Below are 23,241 nucleotides of genomic sequence, written 5' to 3'. Positions count from 1 at the left end.
AGACCTAACTTCATGCTTCAATACTGCTTGTTGCAAACACAACTCTTGAGAAATGGCCCAGGTGAAAAAGCAGGCAGGGCCTTGTATTCTTGGCATATCCAATATGACATACAGGAGTATGAGAGATTCACAGAAACTGTCATAATGCTCACCCACTGAGTTCATTGCCTCTGTGACACCAAACGCGTTTATGCCTCAGGCAAAATACTAAGTAAGGTACTTCTAAAAAATGGAATAAACTATTGGGAGACAACTCAAGTCCTAGAATGGATGTTGTTACCCCAGAAAAAAAGTACTCCAAATATAGTATTTGATGGGTCCCAAATGAAATGGTGGGCTTCCCATGTGGCCCTAGTAGTAAAGAACCCGCCTGCCAAAGCAAGAGACTAAGAGACGCAAGTTTGGTCCCTGGGTTGGGAAGATCCCCTGGAGGAGGGCATGGCAACCCACTCCAGTATTCCTGTCTGGAGTGTCCCAGGACAGAGGAGCCTGGCCGGCTACAGTCCACGGGGTCACAGTCGGACATGACAGGAGCAACTCAGCACAGCACGCAACAGATAACACGGTACAGTCCAAGGGCACTGAAGGAGGCCTGCCGGGAGCAAGCCGCACTCACAAACGCGAAGCTTATTCGGGTTCCTACCACCAGCTTCCTTTCCCCCAGTATTCAGCTTGTGAAACTTTTCAGACACACAGAAATGTTGAAAAATGGTACAATAAGCATCTTGACATCTTCCACCTTTATTGGACAACTGCTAACAGCATTTTGCCATACATACTTTCTTTTTATTTCCCTGGGTTTTTCCTCTTCCTTAAGACGCATTTAAAAATAGCTTGCAGGCACCAAGACTTTCTCCCTAAATATTTCACTAGCATCACCTAAGAATAAGGACATTTTCCTACATAACCATAATACACAATATTTCATACCTGAAAAACATGAACAATTCATCCTCAGTGGCCCCTAAAGAGTATAGAGGTTGTTTTACCTTATTATTTTTTTAACCAAAGTCCCATCAATGTTCATATACACAAGCTAGTTGCTGTCTCCTTGTTTATTTTCATCTACAGCAGTTTCTTTACCCCCAACACACAAATCTTGTCAGTATTTTTAATGCTATTGTCTTCTACATGTCCCCAAAGCTAGTTGCTGTCTCCTTGTTTATTTCCATCTACAGCAGTTTCTTTACCCCCAACACACAAATCTCTTCAGTATTTTTAATGCTACTGTCTTCTACATGTCCCTTGTATTGGACTGTGTCCTTGTGGTGTCATTTGCTCTTCCCTGTATCCCTGTATTTCACGAAAATGGAACACAGCTCTAAAGCACTGATTAGCGTCAAAGTCGGTGTATGTAGCAAGAATATCCACAGTCAGTGCTGTGTGCTTCAAACAGCATCCTATCAGAAGATACAGAATGTCAAGTTATTCAACCATAGTGATACTAACTTTGTTCATCAGGTACTGTGCTGTCAGCTAAATCTCTATTTTAAGGTATGGATTTTTTTCCCCTTACAGTTGTAAGAAATCTCTGAGTTGATACTCTGGGAAAAGTGCAAATATTCTGTGCAAACATACTGTGCAAATATTCCCTCACATCCTTCATGAAACCAATTATTTCGAGGAGGGGTTGTATGGTAGTTTTCTACTACTAAATTGACAACCACAAACTTAATTGAACAAGTTAGCACAAACTTAATAGCTTTAAACAGAGTTCAACATCTCACAATTTATAGATCACAAATGTGGGCTGGTCCCACTGGCATCTCTGCTTTAGGTTTCACAAAGCCAAAATCAAGGCGTCAGCCAGCTGGGCTCTTACCAGGAGGTTCTGGAGCAAGTCCCCTTTCAAGTTCACTCAAGTTGTTGGCAAAATCCAGTGCACTGAGTTTTCCTTGCTTCTTATTAGCTTAGGGGTACCCTGAGCTCCTGAGGGCCTCTCTCTGGCTCTATCTCAAAGCCAGCAATGGCATGTGAATCCTCGTGCCTGAAACCTCTCTCCCTGCCTCTTCTACAGAATCTCTGTGAGTGACTCTTCTGCCCTTTCTCTTTGGCTTTTAATTGCTCTTGTGATTGTACTGAATTCACCCAGATAATCCAAGACAACCTCCCTATCTTAAGATCTTAAGATCAGTTGACTAGTAACCTTAATTATATCTACCGTGTAAGTCCTTTCACTTACCGTGAAGTCCCTTCACGGTTGATTCCAGATTAGTGGTTGACTGAATAAGCAGGAAATGGGACTCTTGAGGGAACATCTTTAGAATGATGGTGATTTTCTAATTATATCTTTTTTTTTTTTTTTTTTACTGTTAGTAGCCACTATTCTTTGGTAAAGTAAAACATTCCTTCTTCAACTGCAAATGAACTACGGTTTCTCAAAAAATGTCAAGCTACTTAATTCTTTCCCTTTGATTACCAACTTTCAGATAATTTTCATCTTATGATAGCAAATTAACTATATTCTAAAAATGTTATGGAATCATGACTTTTAATTAAATATTTTATAATCAATAGAAGCCTTATTCTGTTATACCCTAAAATTGTCCCAATTGTGGCCAAAGGAAATCTTTTCAAGTTGGGTTTCTTTGTCCTATTCACATACTGCCATTAAATTGAGGGTTTGATTTCCAAAAAAGACAATGTCCTAGGCTCATCTTATATTTTCTCTACCACAGAGATAGTGCTGAACCAAAACTAGGACCCAGATCTCCTGACAGCCAGACCTTTGTTTCTGTCACAATATGAGATGTGGGAATTTCACATTATATGAAGGTATTGCTGCTGCTGCTGCTGCTAAGTCACTTCAGTCATGTCTGACTCTGTGAGACCCCATAGACGGCAGCCACCAGGCTCCCCTGTCCCTGGGATTCTCCAGGCAAGAACACTGGAGTGGGTTGCCATTTCCTTCTCCAATGCATGAAAGTGAAAAGTGAAAGTGAAGTCACTCAGTCGTGTCCGACTCCCAGCAACTCCATGGACTATAGCCCACCAGGCTCCTCCGTCCATGGGATTTTCCAGGCAAGAATACTGGAGTGGGGTGCCATTGCCTTCTCCGATATGAAGGTATTAGTCACACATAATCACTGGCATCACCAACTCAATGGACACAAGCTTGAGCAAACTCCGGGAGACGGTGAAGGACAGGGAAGCCTGGCATGCTGCTGTTCATGGGATCATAAGGAGTCAGACATGACTGAGCGACTGAACAATAACAACAAATCACATTATATTCAAATATTTGACTATTAACATAATAATTTGTATTATTATTCTTTAAGTTGTTCCTATTTCAAATACCTGAATATGGCCATTGGAAAAATCCAATTTTTATAGCTGCATAAATTCCATTTTTTTAGTAGTAGTACTTTTCAATAACTTTGCACTGTTTTACAAGACATATTACTAATTTAGGTCCGGGGGGGGGGGGGCGGTAAATTATGCTTTTACTTTCTTTTTTTTGTAAGTGTGGTCCTAACCATGAATAAAAAGCCAAGCTTTTAAGACTGCTCAATCAATACTACCCTCTTACCACGCACACTAACAATTTATTAACTTTTAAAGAAGTAAACAAATATCAAAGGAAGTGCAAAGACCCAATTTAGGCAAAAAACTCAAATCTTTCATTAGAATTTCTTCTGGATTACAAATTCTCCATTTAATAATAATTCAGTATTGACATGAAAGAGATAGCTGAGAAAATTTGACAAGTTACATGCTGGGTTTTTCCATTCTATTGATTACTTAAGTGATAGCCTTTCTAACCTTTCAAAGGAAACGTTATTCCTTGGCATTGGTCTCCAATATGAAAACTTCTATTCTGAAAATCACCCTTTCACACCACTCTCCCACTTCTTTAAACTGAAAGTATCTTTCTAAATTTAAACAAATTAACCAAACTTATTAAAAGCTATATGTTTTTATCAAGTTATATGTAGACAGTAAACAAATATATATACATATTAGCAAAAGCATTTGTTTGGCTATAAAAATGTAACTATGGGAGTGTAAAAGGGTACTCTTTTGTGTAGTTATAACACTGCATTCCAAAAAGAAAATGACATCTCAGTTTATTTTACTTACACAATAAGCTTAATTTACATAGAAATGATAGAGCATTTCAGGAGCAAGTCTTAAAAACAATTTCTGCTAAATGACTGTTATAATAATCTCCTTAAGAGAGAAATAAACATAAACTAAAACGGCAGTTGTGAAACATATATAGTACCTCTCAGCTGAAGACAAAACTCAATATTCTGTAGGAAAACACTTAAGAAAACAGAAGGGGCTTTAGTTTAGATTGTTGGCTGAAGTCAAAAGCTGTCTCCTTAAAACTTAAAACTTAAGCATACCAAAAGTTTATTTATTAAGGCAGGTTCTCAGGCAATAAACTCAAATTTCTGAATTCTGCCCTATCCATCACTGAGGAGAAAAGGTTTTTCAGTGCTTTTACATGGAGGACACTGGTGAGACTTTTCACAGGTTCTCGCTTAACAGAACTAGAGATCTTATTGGTAAAAAGAAGCATTAAACTATTTTCAGAATTTAAACACAATGTTTATATGTTTTCTGGGAACTGTAGATAGTTATATGAGAACTTGCATTTTCCGAATTATGGTGACATGTCTTGAGATTGCCTATGAGGGTTAAAAATTTCTGTGACTCTCCATTTGCATGAAAGTGAAGTGAAAGTGTTAGTCACTCAGTTGTGTCCAACTTTGCAACACCATGGACTGTAGCCCACCATGCTCCTCTGTCCATGGAATTCTCCAGGCAAGAATACTGGAGTGGGTTGCCATTTCCTTCCTCAGGGGATCTTCCCTACCATGAAATTCCTTGGACATCAAACAAATCTGTCCTCTGTGCTAGAAGAAGACACAATCTCTATCTTCTAAGTCTGCTTCCTAATCAGACATCTTAAAAAAGATAGTTCAGAACAAAAGCTGTCAATGCCTTTGCTCAAAGATGTGCAAAAGAGATCCAAGAAAAGTTGTATTCCAGAAAAGATAAAATTTAATTTCATATATTCTTTATGCTACTGTTTAACCAAATAATTCATTTTGACTACTTTTATTAGACAGCCAAAATATAAATAGAACTTTCAGCTTTTCTTTATAGAAGTTAAGCAGTTGTCTAGTTATCGCAGTAAACAAATGTGTTCATATGCATTTTATGAAAAACACAGACTGTGACATCAAAAATCAGAGACATCACTTTGCTGACAAAGGTCCATATAGTCAAAACTACGGTTTTTCCAGTAGTCATATATGGATTTAAGAGTTGGACCACAAAGGAGGCTGAGTGCCGAAAAATTGACGCTTTCAAATTGTGGTTCTGGAGACCTGAGAGTCCCTTGGACTGCAAGAAAATCAAACCAGTCCATCCTAAAGGAAATCAATCCTGAATACTTACTGGAAGGACTATGTTGAAGCTGAACCTCCAATACTTTGGCCACCTGATGCGAAGAGCTGATCCACTGGAAAAGACCCTGATGCTGGGAAAGACCGAGGGCAGGAAAACGGGGCGACATAGGATGAGATGGCTGGATGGCATCATCAACTCAATGGACATGAGTTAAGGGAGACAGTGAAGGACAGGGAAGCCTGGCATGCTGCCATCCATGGAGTTGCAAAGAGTTTGACATGACTGAGCAACGGAACGACAACAATATGACACTAATGAGTAAAACTCTGAGCTTTAACAAAACATTCACTTGAAGGACAAATGACTCTTTCAAAGGTTCCTCCCGGTGGTAGCATTAAAGAGGCATGTAAGGTTTCACAAGGCCTAATCCTTTATCAAGTCAAGGATAAGTAGTTTATATCTAATTTATTAGCCAACAGCAATTTTCTTCCTATAAACAATTTTTTGTAACTTTCAGTAATAACTGATAACTGTATTTGTATAAGATGATTTTATAACTGCCAGGAAATTGCTAAGAAAAATTGCCAAGACTAGGATAATTAGCACATCCATCATCTCACATAATTAACAACGGTAACTCTCTGTGCTTTTTGTTTTAGATAAGCATTTAAAAGAAGACTTATTCTTCCTGGCACAGCCGAGAACTCAACCTCCTAAAAACATTAAAAAAAAAAAAAAAATTTAGCATCAATTTGTTCCCCTTATAATGACTCATTACAAAATATTAAGGTCGTGAAAAGATTTGTGTAAAAACATAAAATTTTAAACTGAAATTATGTTTCTAACATTACCACTAAAATAAACAAAAAATACAAAAACCTTTTTGAATCATTTTGTAGAAAGAACACATGTACTGCCTCAACTTAAACCTTTATTCTGACTATTTAAAATTGGAATAAAAAACAAGGTTAAATCATATATACAACCATACCTCTCCTAGTGCTTCATATCTTTTCTGGTTCCATCTGTGCAAGTCTTCCCGGTAGTTAAAAACAAACGGCTCCCCAGTTTTTATGTGTCTTAACTGCCCCTCTAGAAGACAAACAAACAAGTTTATTTGTTAAAATAGTGCTATGATTCAGAGTATATTTATAATAATATGTAAAGTATTATAAATAATGTCTAATAAAAATTTAATGTCTCAGGACATTCTAATTTCTCAATTAGATCTTTTTCTTTAAATATCCATATGGTACAAATGTATACATAGTATAGAAGAAGGACCCAAGTACTCAAAGGCTATGTCTTCCATCTTCATTTCTCCAACCCAAAGCAAATTAACAATATTTGAAGGCCTACAATATATGAAGATTTTTGCTAGCTATAGCCACGAACATGGTCCCCATTCTTAAGCTTAGAGGTTACCTGAGTAAAAGCATAAATATTTAAAAATGAAGCAACTTTTTACAAAGAATGAAGTCAACAATCTAAAAACCTGCTACAGGCAATTCACATAGATAATAAAGCCTAAAATGAGTTTAGAAAAATGAAGGATCCCTATAGTCTAGAATAGGTTAAAAGGTTTTAGTGAAATTTCTCAACTGGCTTGAAATACAAGTACGATTTCAAACGGAAATGGGAGAGAGACAGTGAACCAGCTCGACTGCTAGGTAGGAAGTTAGGCATGAGCAACAAGGGGTTGCTCATGAAAAGGAGGCAATCTGATCTCTAACCCCCCTCTCAGACACACCCAGGGGGGCTCACAGATTTGCTACAAAAATAACCAAAGAGACTTCCAACTCCTGCACATGCCCTAGGCACACACTGGATACAAACTAACCAAAGGGGCTTCTTCAAGTAACCTTAGGCAGCTAGGAGCCCATTAAGTGTTCATAAATATTCTGTACATATATATATATACATCTGATTATAGCAGACTGATTTATGGGAAGACACATGCAACAGAGCCTGTTGTTATATAACTTGGAATTGTCAATCGGCCTTGAACATATGCCTATTCGCATTCCCTTTCTTGACTGGTGGTGGGTACAACCCCTATTCTGTACAGGGCACAACCAAAAGGAGGAGATGGGAAGTATAAAAAGGGGGAAATCAAGAGGGATTGTTATGATGACTCCTTTGGGATCAGCTGGCTCCCACATCTTGGAAGTGTCTGTCTAATAAAAGATCTGTCTGCTTGAGCTGAACTGAGCTGTGACTTGTCTGTTGTTTTAAACCCTTTAGTCTGTTGTTCCAAATTTTTGTTTTGAGGAGACAAGAACTGAGGAAGAGAAATAAACCGACCTGATAAGACTGTCAAGACAAACTCACAAAGTTCAATGACTGTACTGGCAATAAATAACTTTATTAATAATTTCAATGGTCCAAGCAACCAGGAGGTACAGGCAGAGCAGGGACTGGTTTGCAGCAGCCTGGCTCTGTCTCCCCAGGCTTCTCTTCTCACTGGATAGCATGCTCTGGACCAGAACAGGTGATGCCTCTAAGTGGGGCATATGAGTTACTGCACACATTGCTAAGACTGCTGGTTATAAACACTTCTATTTTATATGCCAGGCAGTTGTACTGCTCATGGGATATTTTCCAAAGAAACACGCAATTACATATCTGCAGATTACAGGTTTCAGTTCAGTTCAATCGCTCAGTCGTGTCTGACTCTTTGCTGTAAGCAATGCCAAACCAGTTAACTTGTTCAAAATACTTCATGGAGAAGGATTCGCCTCATAGTAGACCAAGCCACCTGTCTTGTTTCCCCAGAAGCATTCTCCTGGATTTCAGGAGAGAAAAACACAACAGACCAAGTGCTTTAACAACTTCCCTCTCCTCTACTCAGACAATGAAAATAGAAATTTGAAGAAAAGAAAACATGGCACGTTCAAATAATGGTGAACAACCCAGTTTAACAGAAACAAAGAGAGTACTGAGACTAATTGAGTAATACAACAATGGAGAACACATGAAAGCAAATAGTAGAAGCCTCAAACTTTACCCTTTATCCTAGGAGTGGCAGAGGAGGTATGTGGTCAAGCTGAACAGAGTTATTAGTATTTGATTTTTATCCAATGATGATAAAAGTGTGAAGAAAGATGTAAGAGTGAAGAAAGACTTGAAAGGAAAGCTATGGCACCCGAGCTAAAATCCAGGAAATATTACTACTCTAAGTAAAACTATTTCATTATTTTTATGAATCAATTTTACTACACTATACTCAGCATTTTTAATATAAGGGCCAATTCTAAAGATTTTTAATACTCAACATGAGACACAGAACTAGATCACCATAACGAACATTCACTTATGGTCAGATGATGCCATATAAATTAAAAGGTACATTTATGTCTTTCTTTTGAGGACAGGGAAATTCCCATTTAGGATACCAATACAGTGATAAAGGTATCTGCAAATCTGACATTTGTGATTTTGAGCAAAGCAACCTTAAAAAGGCATGGGGCACATAGTAACGTGTAATACTGCTGCAGCTAAAATTTGAAATGTATTTTCTGTGGCACTGTTGTGTGAAAGGGAACTGACTGACTTACACAGTTAGATGCAGATACACCTACATTTCAGAGAGAGGTTTGCTGTTTGTTCTTTTTAATTCCCTACTCATTGTGAACATATCGATTCTCGTAAGATGATAATGATTTTGATACTTCAGGGAAAATGAGCCTTGCCAAAATAGCCAACTATTAACACTAGTATTAAAAGTAAAAAGAAGGTAAAGAGGCAAACAGAGTAAGCATTCTTAACCAGAAAGGATAATCTGAATCACTTACAGTTGGATTTGCAAATTGTATTTCTCAAAGATTTGGAAAATCTCTTTAGCAACTGTCACAGGTCTGATTTAGGACATTTTAGAGTCTCCTAAAATCAGCTGTAAAATCTCCGGTGCATAACGAAATGCATGTTATTTTGAAAAGCGTATCCATATATTTTACCAGATTGGTGGTAGAGTCTGAGACCCAAGATAAGCTATCAATGATCTACATGAATTAATAAACCAAAAATATTTAAGACACTTTCTGACAACAGTAAAAATCCAATAAAAATCAGCTATCATGGAAGACAAGCTTCAAACTCAAAACAGTTTGTTGCTGAGTTCAATATATATATATATATATATATATATATATTTATGTATTCTTTGGTGATACAAAAGCGAGATTTCTCACAGTACTACACCAAGGTATAGGGAGTAAGAGTGAGGGTATAAGGGGAAAAGCCTTCACCTTCATCTTTCAAGGCAAAGGCATTTGACCTGGGCCGTATACCAACTGCAACTGGACAACGGCTATACGAACGGCTATACAGGCACTTTAAACACAAAGAGTATTTGAAAAGGAACAGTGATTTGAAAGAAGAAGGTATCAGTTTGATGCAGGTAAAAGGAGTCTCTTCCCGTTTGTTACAGTTTTCTTTTTCCTTAGAGTGAACTCTGTATCTTAATTTTTCTTTACCCAACTAAGAACTTCAAAATTCTTTAGAAAAATTTAGAAGCTTCTTTAGTCAATGAAAGTTTCAATTCAAAGCTTTCATAAAAGTTTTTGCATTATAAACCCTGAATAAAAGTCCCTGAAGATTGTAAGATAGGACTGCTCTCTTAGGGATTTAATACTGAAACTACTTTCTTGGTTTCAAATCCTCACCTCTTTAAAAAAATACTCACCATTCACCCTGAATTCAACCTTGAACTGTATTATGCTAAAAATAAGATCCATAAGAGTGGCATTCTCTCCTTGGAATGCAAGCATCTTTGCCCATAATATAGGTCTACATTTATGCAAGACAATGTCCAGGATATAAAAAATAAATACAGGATAGGTGTGTGCAAGGGTGCTTACACATTCAGGTGTAAGTACATGAAAGCACACACGCATTTACAAAGGTGTAGGTGTATCCCAAAAGTGAGTATGTGCATGCAAGAATGTAAAAATGCAAGCAAACGTGTGTGTATGAACGTATCTGATAAGAAAGTGAGAGATAAAAGTGTATTGCTTCTTTGTTTTTCATTTCCTTTAAGAAATGTTCAAGGAAGATGAAAGGCAGACTTCAATGAAAACTGGTGTCTTCTATTCATAAAGCGAACATAGCTCTATGATTCATCCGCACTACCAACACATGCCCCCATCCCTGGCCTGAAAGAGGAATCTGGTCATTGTTTGAAAGGGGCAGGAGCAATGTTAGTCTCAGAGTTCTTTAGATTCTGTTAATTAAACTATAAAGAAATTTTAAAATTTCTTTTAAAAACAAAATATTACTACTCACACATACTTTGCCAAAGATATCCTTTATTAAAAAGCATGCAAATTAATATCAGAAAAGAGATCAAAGTTTCTAATATGTTCTAATACTTTCTAACATGTCTCTAATATGTTCTAATACATTCATTTAATATTCCAGTACACAGAGACTATCACTATAAGCTCTAACACCCATAATTGATACTGCAAAGACACATCGATCTAAGAAGGCCTCACTGACAGGAACTGTATGGACGCTGCAAAAAAACAGAGATTCTCCTGTGGCAATATTTACAGCTATAAGTACATCAAGTGATAGGACATCTGAACTCTTCTTGTAACTTACTGTATAGTTCCTCTTCTGCAACCTGGCTCTGACCTGGTATTAGAAAACTGATTAGGCTGTTGCACTTTTTGTAGGTGGTATGACAATAGTCAACGTGAATAGAATAAATCCATGTAAAATTTTAAAAACACACACACAATGATGACAGATCACCAATTTAGGTGAGTAGTACAACAGACAGCTACAATTCAAATGCTACCTGGCCTGTGATAAAATTACCTCTCAAGTATTACAGTATTATTTCAGTTCAGATTACCATTAATCCAGTTTCATGGTTCTTTGTACAAGAAACATTCTTTTTTTTTTTTTTTTTAAGAAACATTCTTGCAATCTATGGTACCTCATTCCAGTCCCAAGCTTATTTTATTCAGAACTTAATGAAGTTTTACAATAAGGATGTTGCCTAAAAAATAACACTGAAATCAAGTATTATGTTTTAAAATAGTGTCACAGATAATTATTGCCAGTCAGTTCATCTTAAATAACACGTGAAATAATAGCATCTTCCTACATTTATTAATTGGGAGTTCCAGCTGGATACAAGGGAGTTGAACCCTCAAGGTTGAAAATACCTAAGCTGAATTAAATTCATATTCGTTGGTTTAAGTGACTTGACAAGTATGGGAAATTATTACTTGGCTCTTTTACCTAACAGAAGAATTTCATCATGAAAGGATAAGATATTATTTCTCAAAAGAAACACATAAAACTTTCTAGCTGACAAATAAAAGTTTAGGATTGTTTATTTTCTATCAGCATTGTTAAACAAATCTTGCATATATACAGAATATACCACTTACTTTCATTAAAAGCATATTCAAATCCTTCAAGTGTATCAGGAAAATCAAGAGGTGGTTCATCTTTTTTCATTAGTTCATCCAAATCTATCCTAGATAATAAATCTAGAAAAGAAATGACATGAAATTTACTTATATTCATTTTCATAATTAATAACAAAGATGTATCTTACATTATTTTAACTTTTTTGTTATTTTTCTATTAGGTTACTTTTTATGTGTTTAAATGATTAGGTTCTTATTAATAATTTTTTAAGTTACCAAAGTGCTTTATTGTGATGACGTACAGTATCAGTATAAGTACTTTCAAAACTATAATTCTCCAAACAATCACAACTCAGATCCTATGTACCACAGTAATAAATTATGAATTTCTTTCCCTTCAGAATAAACACCTACTAATTTGCACATTATTATTAACCTTATTAACCTCCTCCTATCATTCTTAAAAATTTCAGATATTAATATGACTTTTAAAGATCACCAAATCTTACTAGTGCTATAAATAAGGGAACTTAAAAGTCTAAATAATGGTAATATAGCATCAGTCAGTCAGTTCAGTCACTCAGTCATGTCTGACTCTTTGCGACCCCACGGACTGCAGCACGCCAGGCTTCCCTGTCCATCACCAACTCCCAGAGCTTACTCAAACTCATGTCCATCAAGTCAGTGATGCCATCCAACCATCTCATCCTCTGTCGTCCCCTTCTCCTCCCACCTTCAATCTTTCCCAGCACTGGGGTCTTTTTCAGTGAGTCAGCTCTTTGCATCAGCTGGCCAAAGTACTGGAACTTCAGCTTCAGCATCAGTCCTTCCAATGAATATTCAGGATTGATCTCCTTTAGGATGGACTGGTTGGATCTCCTTGCAGTCCAAGGGACTCTCAAGAGTCTTCTCCAACACCACAGTTCAAAAGCAGCAATTTTTCGGTGCTCAGCTTTCTTTATAGTTCAACTCTCACATTCATTCATGACTACTGGAAAAACCATAGCTTTGACTAGATGGACCTTTGTTGGAAAAGTAATGTCTTTGCTTTTTAACATGCTGTCTAGGTTGGTCATAGCTTTTCCTCCACGGAGTAAGCATCTTTTAATTTCATGGCTGTAGTTACCATCTGCAGTGATTTTGGAGCCCAAATAAAGTCTCTCACTGTTTCTACTGTTTCCATTATTCTACTTTTAGAGGGGAAATAACAATAGTAAAATAAAACAGGCTAACTGGAGAAAACAGGCTGACACAAAAGTTTCTGTTCTTCACATCATTTGATTATACACAATAAAAAACTGTCCACAATATTTTGTAAATAAGCATTTTATTCCTGAGTCATTTTAGATACAGATAAGCTGAAAGATAGCACAGTGTCTATACCCAGCCTCCCCTCTTGTTAACAATCTACCTTACCACGCTATGTTTGTTACAGTGAAGAAACCAACGTTGGTACATTACTACTAACTAAGCCCAGATATTATTCATCAGTTTTTCCATTCATTTCCATTTTCTCTTCCCGGATTCCGTCCAGGACACTACATTGCCAACAGTCATCCTGGCTCCTCAGTCTCATCTTTTTATTTTGTGAGCATTTTCTTATTTCCTGTTACTACACGGTGATGCAGGCTTATCTTGTATTTTCCCTGCCCCAGCCTCAAATCAGTCTGTCAACAGTATTTAATGATTTCTTATAGGTTATTATGGGACGAGGTAAAAATTCTCACTATATGTCATCTTCGTGTCATATGGAAACCAAGAACAAATAAAATATAAAGTTCAAATTTATTTACCTCCCCAAAGATTTTCTTTTTTAAGCTTAGATTTTGAGATTTTTTTTTTCTCATTCAAACTCAAGTTCCTGAAGAGTGAAAATACTCCTAGGATACACAGTATAGCAAGCCAGCAGCCCCCACCCCAACCCCGGCCTTTGTTTTAAAGGAACGAATCTCAGAAGTAACACTTTATTCCTGTCTCTCAGTTACAGAGATATAATAAACCCATCTGTACAGACCATAAAAATATGCCAGAGGAGAAAACAGTGTACCCCCATCTCTAGCCTCTCTCTGTAGGACACAAAGATAGGACATCAAAATACTTGTAAAAAAAAAAAGTTATTGTTTATAACTCTTCAAACTACTGCATCAGATAAACCTCAATTTACACAAAAATATACCATCTTCAACATACAAACAAGTTTATTTTTTTAAAAAAAGGATTTGCAAATTATCTAGTAAAATAAAAAATGTCACAAAGTATGCATACTGGGGCAAATGGGTACATCCTGACAAATTTCTGATTCATTAATTAGGTTCTGAACAATGTGTAACTCTTTGCAAAATTGATTAAAATATTTTTTATCAAAAATTGGCTTGGAGAGTCTCACTTTTCTCCTTCCAATGAATTGAATTCCTTTAATTCACAGTCATATTTCACAGTTTAAAACTTAGAGTCCGCTTAATCAGATACATACAAAACCATCCAAAATATAAGCAGCTGTATTATGTCTAATATTCATTTTCTATCAGCTCAGATCATAAAATGCCATCTAACATCTATATATCATTTTAAAGATTTCACATACTATACCTCATTTGACCATCACAGCCCTATAAAGCAGTAGCATGTGTTATCTTCACTGTCTTTGAAGACAAGGAACTAATTAAGCCCAGAGATGTAAAATGGCTTGCCCAAAATTATACCTTAATAGTACTGTGGGATTAAAAAAATAAACTTCTTCTCCAATATCTAAGTCAGTACTCTTTCAAAATCCCTATACTTTTATTCTATGTCCTGTATAAGCTCTAATACAGTCTAACCCCTCTCTTCATTACCTTATAAAAAGAATAAACTCTTCTGAATACAGAAATATGCTTCTGCTTTGACCAGAAAGTTTCTTTGAATGATAAAATGAATAACTAAACTAAAATATGCACTCCTCAAACTTCTCCTCTGTCAATTAGAGAACTAGATGTAGATACTTTTTAACTTCATTGGCATTAAGTGTGTGTGCTTAGTCGCTCAGTCACGTCCAACTCTTTGCAACCCCATGGACTTGGACTGTAGCCCGCCAGGCTCCTCTGTTCATGGGATTCTCCAGGCAAGAACACTGGGGTGGGTTGCCATGCCCTTCTCCAGGGGCTCTTCCTAACCCAGGGATGGAACCCAGGTCTCCCGCATTGCAGGCGGATTCTTTACCATCTGAGTCACCAGGGAAGTCAGGAATACTGGAGTGGGTAGCCTACCCCTTCTCCAGGGAATCTCCCTGACCCAGGAATCAAACCGGGGTCTCCTACATTGCAGGCAGACTCTACCAGCTGAGCTACCGGGAAGCTCACTGTCAGAAATTATTTTTCGGCTTTGTAAAAGGAAAACAAAGCTGTATAACTGCATTTTGCAGAGATTGGGTTCCAATGGCAGTAGATTAGGCAAAAATCAAGTATAAAAGAACATTTTCATCTAAAATCCCCTCAATCTCCTATAAAATACAGTACAACTGAATCCTTATAACCTAAATACACATCAGATGTAACCACTATTTTTTTTCTAAAACACATTTCTGGTCATTAAAGTGATTCAGCAACTAGAATTCTAAACTTCAACAAAACATATGAAGTAATTGGATAAAAACACCATTTTATACCCCCAAAGAGCTGAAAACAAAGATTCATATATTTGTACAGCCCCATTCACTGCAGTATTATTCACAACAGCTAAAAGGCGGAAGCAACCAAAGTTTCCAGAGACAAATGAATTGTGTGATAGTTAATTTTGTGTGTCAACTTGACTGGGTGCCCAAATAATATTTGGTTAAATATTATTCTGAGCGTGTTTATGAAGGTATTTCTGGATGAGATTAACATTTGAAACTGAAGACTGAGTCAAGCAGGTTGCCCTCCACCTCCAATACAAATGAACTCATCCAATCCACTGGAGGCCTGAGTAGAACAAAAATGGTGAATAAGACAGAATTCCTACTCTCTGAAGGACTATCTTCAAGCTAGGACATCAATCTTCTCCTGCCTTCACAGCACAGGCAAAGGATTTTGTCACAAAGCCTTACTATCCATTGTAGGTAACTAGTCTCCTTTTGAGAAATACCTCTTGGCCTGCTCCTGGGCCTGAGCGGAGATTGAACACTTAACCACAGGCTACCAGCTTACCATGAGACCTTAGCAGGCCATCATGAACTAGGTGGTAACTGACACACCAAGTCTTAAAGTTGGGTGTGTACAATAGCACTCCCTCATCAAATACAAAGTTGTGTGTCTGTGGTTAGGACTGAGCAGGCCCTGAAGACAAAAATAAGTAACATGCAGGAGCAGCCAAAACGCCTATGGTCTCCACTCCTGTGACACCGCCTTCTATTCATCAGCATGCACCTAAAGCCTCATTGGCTGGCAGAAGAAGAGAAAACTCGAGTCTGGATCACCAGTGGTTCTGCACGATACTCAGTCACCACCTAAAAGCAGACAGCGGAAGCATCAGAGGGCCCTTTCGGGACACCCCTAAATAACAGTGGTGAAGGGAAATCTTCCCAGTGGGCAGAACTAACAGCAGGGCACCTGGCTGTTCCATTTCTCTGGAAAAAGTTATGATCAGATGAGTGACTATAAAATGATTCATGGGCATGTGGTCAATCATTTGGCTGGATGGTTAGGACCTTGGAAGGAACATGATCAGAAAATTGGTGACAAGGAAACGTGGAGAAGGGGTATGCGGACAGACCTCTCTGAATGAGCAACAGATGTGAAGATATTAGCATCTCAAGTGAATGCTCATAAAGGTAAGCTCAACAGAGGAATATTTTAAAAATCAAGTGCACTGAATAATCCTTTCCTGGACACCAGTCGGCCTTACCCTAGTCAAATCTGTCATCACCCAGTGAGCTCAAGAACAAAGTGGCCATCGTGGCAGGGTTGGAGGTCATGCGTGGGTTCAGAAATATGAACCTGCACCCAGCAAAGCCAGCCTGGCTGCCGTCATAGCTGGGTGTCCAGTTTGCCAGCAGCAGAGACCAACATGGCAGTCTTCAACATGGCACCATGTCTTGGGGGTGATCAGCCTAGTAACTGGAGGCAGGTTAATTACACTGGATCAATTCCATCATGAAAGGGGCAGAATTTTGTTCTTACTGGATTAGATACTTTCTCTGGATACAGACTGGCCTTCCCTGCACTCAAGGTTTCTGACATATCTAACTATATGTGGACTTGCAGGATGTTATCCATCATCATGGTATTCCACACAGCATTGTTTCTGATCAAGAAACTCACATCACAGCAAAAGAAGTGTGGCAATGGGCCCATGCTCTAGAACTCACTTGTCTTACCGTGTCCTCACCATCTTGAAGTGGCTATTTGACAGATGGTGGACAGCCTTCTGAAGATTCAGTTACAGGGCCAGCTGGATGGCAGAATCTTGCAGGGTTGAACCAAGATTCTCCAGAAGGTGGTATATACTCAGAACCAGTGTCCAACATATAGTGCTATTTCTCCCAGAGCCAGAACTCATAGGTCTGGAAATTAAGGGGTGAAAATGGGAGTGTCACCACTCACTATTACCTAGTGAATAAGGAAACAATGTCCATTCTAACTACTCTTATTTAACATAGCACTGGAAGTCTTAGCCAGGGCAAAAAAGCAAGATGGGAAATGAAGAAATAAAACTGCCCAATTAGCAAATAACATGATGATCTACACAGGAAACACCAATTTGTCTACCAATAAAAGCTCTGAAAGAAATAAGCAACTTCCAAACAGTAACAGACTATATCAGCACACAAAATTTGACTGTATTTCCATAAACAATCAGTAAATGTGTGAATTGAAATTAAAAACACAATACCATTTATAATCACTCTAAAAATTATAATGCAAATCTAATAACATATGTGTAAGACTTAACTATATGATGAAAATTGCAAAGTGTCAATGAAGGAAATCTAAGATCTAAATAAATGATAGATATTCGATTATGTTCATGGATTAGAAACATCAACTCTAGTAGAGATGTAAATTCTCCTCATGTTCGTCTATAGGTCTAAATGCAATCTCTATTAAAATGCAAGTAAAATTATTTACTGTGTAATGTCACCCTGCTTATTTAACTTATATGCAGAGTACATCATGAGATATGCTGGACTGGATGAAGCACAAGCTAGAATCAAGATTGCCGGGAGAAATATCAAAAACCTCAGATATGCAGATGACACCACATTTATGGCAGAAAGCCAAGAAGAACTAAAGAGCCTCTTGATGAAAGCGAGAGAGGAGAGTGAAAAAGTTGGCTTAAAACACAACATTCAGAAAACTAATATCATGGCATCTGGTCCCATCATTTCATGTCAAATAGACGGGGAAACAATGAAAATAGTGACACACTTTATTTTTGGGGGGCTCCAAAATCACTGCAGATGTTGACTGCAGCCATGGAATTAAAAGACGCCTGCTCCTTGGAAGAAAAGTTATGACCAACCTAGACAGCACATTAAAAAGCAGAGATATTACTTTGCCAACAAAGGTCCATCTATTCAAAGCTATGGTTTTTCCAGTAGTCATGTATGGATATGAGAGTTGGACTATAAAGAAAGCTGAGTGCTGAAGAATTGATGCTTTTGATCTATGGTGTTGGAGAAGACTCTTGAGAGTCCATTGAACTGGAAGGAGATCCAACCCGTCTATCCTAAAGGAGATCAGTCCTGGGTGTTCATTGGAAGGACTGATGTTGAAGCTGAAACTCCAATACTTTGGCCACCTGATGCGAAGAGCTGACTCATTTGAAAAGACCCTGATGCTGGGAAAGACTGAAGGCAGGAGAAGGGGATGAGAGAGGATGAGATGGCTGGATGGCATCACCGATTCAATGGACATGAGTCTGAGCAAGCTCTGGGAGTTGGTGATGGACAGGGAGGTCTGGTGTGCTGCAGTCCGTGGGGTCGCAAAGAGTCGGACACAACTGAGCAACTGAACTGAAATTATTTTTTTTATAGTTATAGACAATTTTACTCTTAAAATTTATATGGAAAGGCAAAAGACATAGAAAAACCAAATAATAAGAATTGATTGAGGAGAATCATTCCAGCCAAACTTAAGACTTACTATTTAAGTTCAGTAATCAAGAGCATGGATTGGAGAAGAGACAGACACAGATGCACGGAACAAACCTCGAAAGATGAAGAAGTAATTCAATGGTACAAAGATAGTTGTTGTTTTTTTTTTTCCACAAATAGTGTTGGTGCACTTCAACATCAATAGACAAAAAATACAAACCTTGACCTAAGGCTCATCTCTTAAATAAAAATTAACTCAAAACACACCATTAGTTTAAATGTAAAATCTGAAACTATAAAACTCTTAGAGGAAAGATAACAGAAGATTTCATGAAGCAGGGCTAAGCAAAGAGTACTTAGACCTAATACCAAAAGCATAGTTCATAAAAGAAAAAAACTGATAAATAGGACTGTTTGAGGGGTAAATTTTACTTATTCTGTCAATTTGCTCCAAGATACATTTTATTTAACATTTGCCATTTTATCTTCTAATATTTTCAATTTGACTACTTCATTAATCATTACAAGCTCATGTGCTAAGCATTTATATTCCTATTGTACCAATGAAGAAAATGATTCAGAGAAGAGAAGGAATTTGTTTCATGGTAAGTGGGAAAACCTCAGTTTGAATTCAGAAACTTCTATATTTATAACCTTATTACTATATTTAGACTACCCATATGCTTTTAACATCACTATACAACCTCTAAAATCCAGAAAACCAATCTGATTTCTTATATATTGCTTGTGGAAGTTTAAACTGGAACCACAACTTGAGATCAGATTTTCACATTATCAGGTAAGGTTGAAGGTAGACGAAAGTGTTCCAAGTGGAACCCCAGCAAATCTATTTGGATGAAAACACACATTCCCTCATTCCTTATCCTCTTTTGTAAATTAACTATTATTCTGAGTGTGTTGGTCTATCTCAGCAGCATACATACATGCAGTAAAACCTTCCATAGAGTTGTCTATTGTTTAGTCACTAGGTCATGCCTGACTCTTCTGCAACCCCATGGACTGCAGCCCACCAGGCTCCTCTGTCCATGGGATTCTCGAGGCAAGAACACTGGAGTGGGCTGCCACTTCCTTCTGCAGGGGATCTTCCCAACCCAAGGATCGAACCCTCATCTCCTGCGTCTCCTGCACTGGCAGGCAGAATCTTTACCACTGCGCCACCTAGGAAGCCCATTATTGATTATTGATGACCTTGATATATACACTGGATAAGGGTCCTTTGTCAGATATGTGCTGTGCTTAGTCACTTCAGCCGTGTCCAACTCTCTGTGACCCCATGGACCATGGCCAGCCAGGTTCCTCTGACCATGGGGTTCTCCAGGCAAGAATACTGGAGTGGGTTGCCATTTCCTTCTCCAGAGATATGAATTGCAAATATTTGTTCCCATCTAGAGCATATCTCTCCTTTTTCTTAAAACAGTACGTGCGTGTGTGGTCAGTTGCTATGTTGTGTCCAACTCTGTGAATTGCTTTCTTCCTATTCTCTAACTGAAGTTTTCCAATATGACTTTCATTTCCGTCAATTCACTGAAACAGCTCTTTGTGAAGACCATCGATAACCTCCACACTGTTAAATATAAAAGTAAACTCTCAGTTCTCATCTAGCCTGGTTTATGTGTGTGCTCAGTCACTCAGTCATGTCCGACTCTTTGCAACCCCGTGGACTGTAGCCCACCAGGCTCCTCTGTCCATGGGGATTCTCCAGGGAAGAATACTGGAGTGGGTTGTCATGCCCTCCTCCAGGGGATCTTCCCAACCCAGGGATCGAACCCAGGTCTCCCACATTGCAGGCAGATTCTTTACTGTCTGAGCCACCAGCAAAGCCTGGTTTATAATCATGATTAAATTAATTAAACCCATTTTCTTCAGTAGGTATTCAGGATCTTTCTCTCGCTCCTAGCCTGCAGCCTATCTTATTAGAAATCATTTTAAAGGTCTGTTGCTAGTTCTTCCTCATTTTCCTGACCCTAAGATTGAGATGACCCACACTTCAGTCTTCAGACTTTTTCTGGTTACACTGCAATCTCTGATGATCTCAATTAGGACCATAACTTTAAATATTACCTCTATGCTAATAATTCCCAAAGCTTTAATCTCCAGCTCAAATACTTTCCCAAACTCCACACTCAAACTTCTCCAGCCTGATATTTAAGTGGCATGTCAGTTTACTATTTAATATGTCTAAAACCTGCTTTCCTCACACTTTTCTTAATCTAACAAATGGCACCCAAATTCCCAAAGAAAGTCTAAAGCAGATTCCTTCTTACAGAGAGCTTCTCATAAAATATTCTTAGTGCAATGCCACAAAGACAGAATATAGGATTAGACAGATCATTACTCTAACCTAGTATGACATTTCAAACAACAAAAATATGGTAAGGGCACTAGGCTTGACTCAAGAGATCTCTGGTATTAGTTTTACAATTAAATACATGACCTTGAATAAGAAAAGCATTAAGAATTCTTACAGCTGTAAAATCGCATGACTTTATGATTTATTTACGGAGTACATACTATATCTCAGACGTTGAGGTGGTCACTGTGACAGATATAAATAATTATAGATTACAGATATTCTTATTTTAGAATTGACAAGAATTTAAGGTCATCTAAATATTCCTGTACCTTCATTAGGCACAGTGAAAATATCCTGAAAAAGCAAATTAAGTATGTACCTTTGAGTGCTGTTGTCTTTTCTTTTTCATCTGGACCTCCCTGCTGGATTTGAGCCATGCTTATCCAAATTGGCAACAAAATTAAAGACCTCAAGGAAACAGACATCAATCTTCAGAAGACAGTCTAGAATGAATCAAAGCAATAAATTAAGCTCTCCTCAGTCCTACCTACTCCATGAGAAGGTCCTAGATCCTCCCAGTTGGGATTAATCTCTCTATCCTGATTTCCCACTGCACTTTGTTGAGGCCTGTACCACAGTACTTATCACAGCCTGCCTTGCATTACCGTTATTTATGTATTTGTCTAGGTCAGCTAGCAGATTACAAGCCCCAGGATAAAGGTATCAACTTTTTGTCATCTTGATGTCTCCCATATCACCAAACACAGTATCTTATAAACACATATGCCTAATGCTGCTGAACTGAATTTAGCTAAACTATTTAGGTATAGTTCCCCAATATCTAATTAAAAAAAAAAACAAAAAACTTCCAGGCACTTTCAAATCCTGAAATTTCTTTTAAAATACACTGCAAGCATATGTCATGTACCAGGTCAGAATATTGTCTTTCTGGGACATTGAGACGGGCAGAAGCAGAAACATACATATACTACCCATTGGTATATAATTCAAAATGCAAATTTAAGGGGGAAAAAAAACAGCCCTTAAAAAAAAAAACTATGTCAAATTCAATGTCTGAAAGTCACAGTCTATAAATGGCACCTCAATAAACAATCATAATATAAAGTTAAAATTTATTAAAATCTAATTCTGCTCTGCTTTGGCCAAAGGGAAAACATTTGAACTATAGTCAGTTTCTCCCAGGGTGCCAACAAACAAGGGGAAAAAAACACTATTCCTAAAATTTAACAGAAAAAAAATGCAACACATACAATGGGAAAAAATTAAACTAAATTAATATAGCCAATCCATAACTGTTAATGAGATTACATAAAAGCTGAGGTAAGACAATATTCTTCTGATTGATTTACTTACTACTCAAAAAGTAAACTTCAGTTTCTACTCAAGAGGTATACTGTACGATTATCTTTAAAAACTCAGGCATTTGTATAATTAACAGAGTAGAACAGAAAATACTTAAAAATAATAATGCTTAAAATAATAATTTTAAACTAACAATGTTCCTAGGGTCATAAATCAACGCTGCCCTGAGCTCAGCTCTGACTGTGGGTGGGGAAATAGAACAGGAAGCTCTCTCTGGCTCTACCACGAGCTAGCCACGTACTCTTGGCAAATCATCTAACTTCTCCATGCCTCGTCTTCCACACATGCACAATGGAAATGATAACCACGCTCCCCTCGTGTTGTTACAGTGAGGTTTAAGGTAAAACACTTAGTATAGTGCCTGATGGGTAATTAAGGGTTCAACATACCTTGGTTTGTTTTTTTAAAATGCCATAAATGTATCCTATCTTTGCCACTCAATAACAGCTCTGTGGCTAGGGACAAGCTTCAGATTCCTCACTTGTAAAATGTAAATGAAATAATAATATTCTCATACTGTAGTGGTTGAGAATATTATAGAAGGTGTAGATAGCTGACTGTTGCTATTACTAGTGGTATTTTATTGCTTCTCTGGAATGCGAGGTTTCCTAACCTAGGAATAACTAGAATACAAGACCATGACTGGGAAAGCACTCTCACTTAGCATGGAAGTAGTTGCTATTTTTCTTCTGTGAATAGGTAACTCAAAACTCGGTAAATTATACATAGATGAAATATGCCTA

The 23,241-nt window shown here is 37.6% G+C and overlaps 1 protein-coding gene across 10 annotated transcripts in view; it reads right to left on the bottom strand.

The window, feature by feature from the left end:
* FAM172A (family with sequence similarity 172 member A) overlaps nt 1-23,241 on the bottom strand; it is a 395,725-nt gene that overhangs the window by 337,966 nt on the left and 34,518 nt on the right. For 9 of the 10 annotated variants that reach the window (XM_043464656.1, XM_043464666.1, XM_043464663.1 and 6 more), the window contains exons 2-4: nt 21,495-21,618; nt 11,769-11,870; nt 6,356-6,456 (exon numbers count right to left, since the gene is read on the bottom strand). In XM_043464656.1, coding sequence (XP_043320591.1) covers nt 6,356-6,456; nt 11,769-11,870; nt 21,495-21,600 — 309 coding nt within the window. In that variant the 5' untranslated portion in view covers nt 21,601-21,618. The remainder of the gene's footprint in view (nt 1-6,355; nt 6,457-11,768; nt 11,871-21,494; nt 21,619-23,241) is intronic. The other variant, XM_043464665.1, reaches the window with a different exon arrangement.

The sequence above is a fragment of the Cervus canadensis genome, chromosome 4 (genome assembly GCF_019320065.1).
Source record: "Cervus canadensis isolate Bull #8, Minnesota chromosome 4, ASM1932006v1, whole genome shotgun sequence".
NCBI classification, from domain to species: Eukaryota; Metazoa; Chordata; class Mammalia; order Artiodactyla; family Cervidae; genus Cervus; species Cervus canadensis.
The sequence above is the reverse complement of the archived record's forward strand: the minus strand, read 5'-3'. Positions and strand labels throughout refer to the sequence as shown.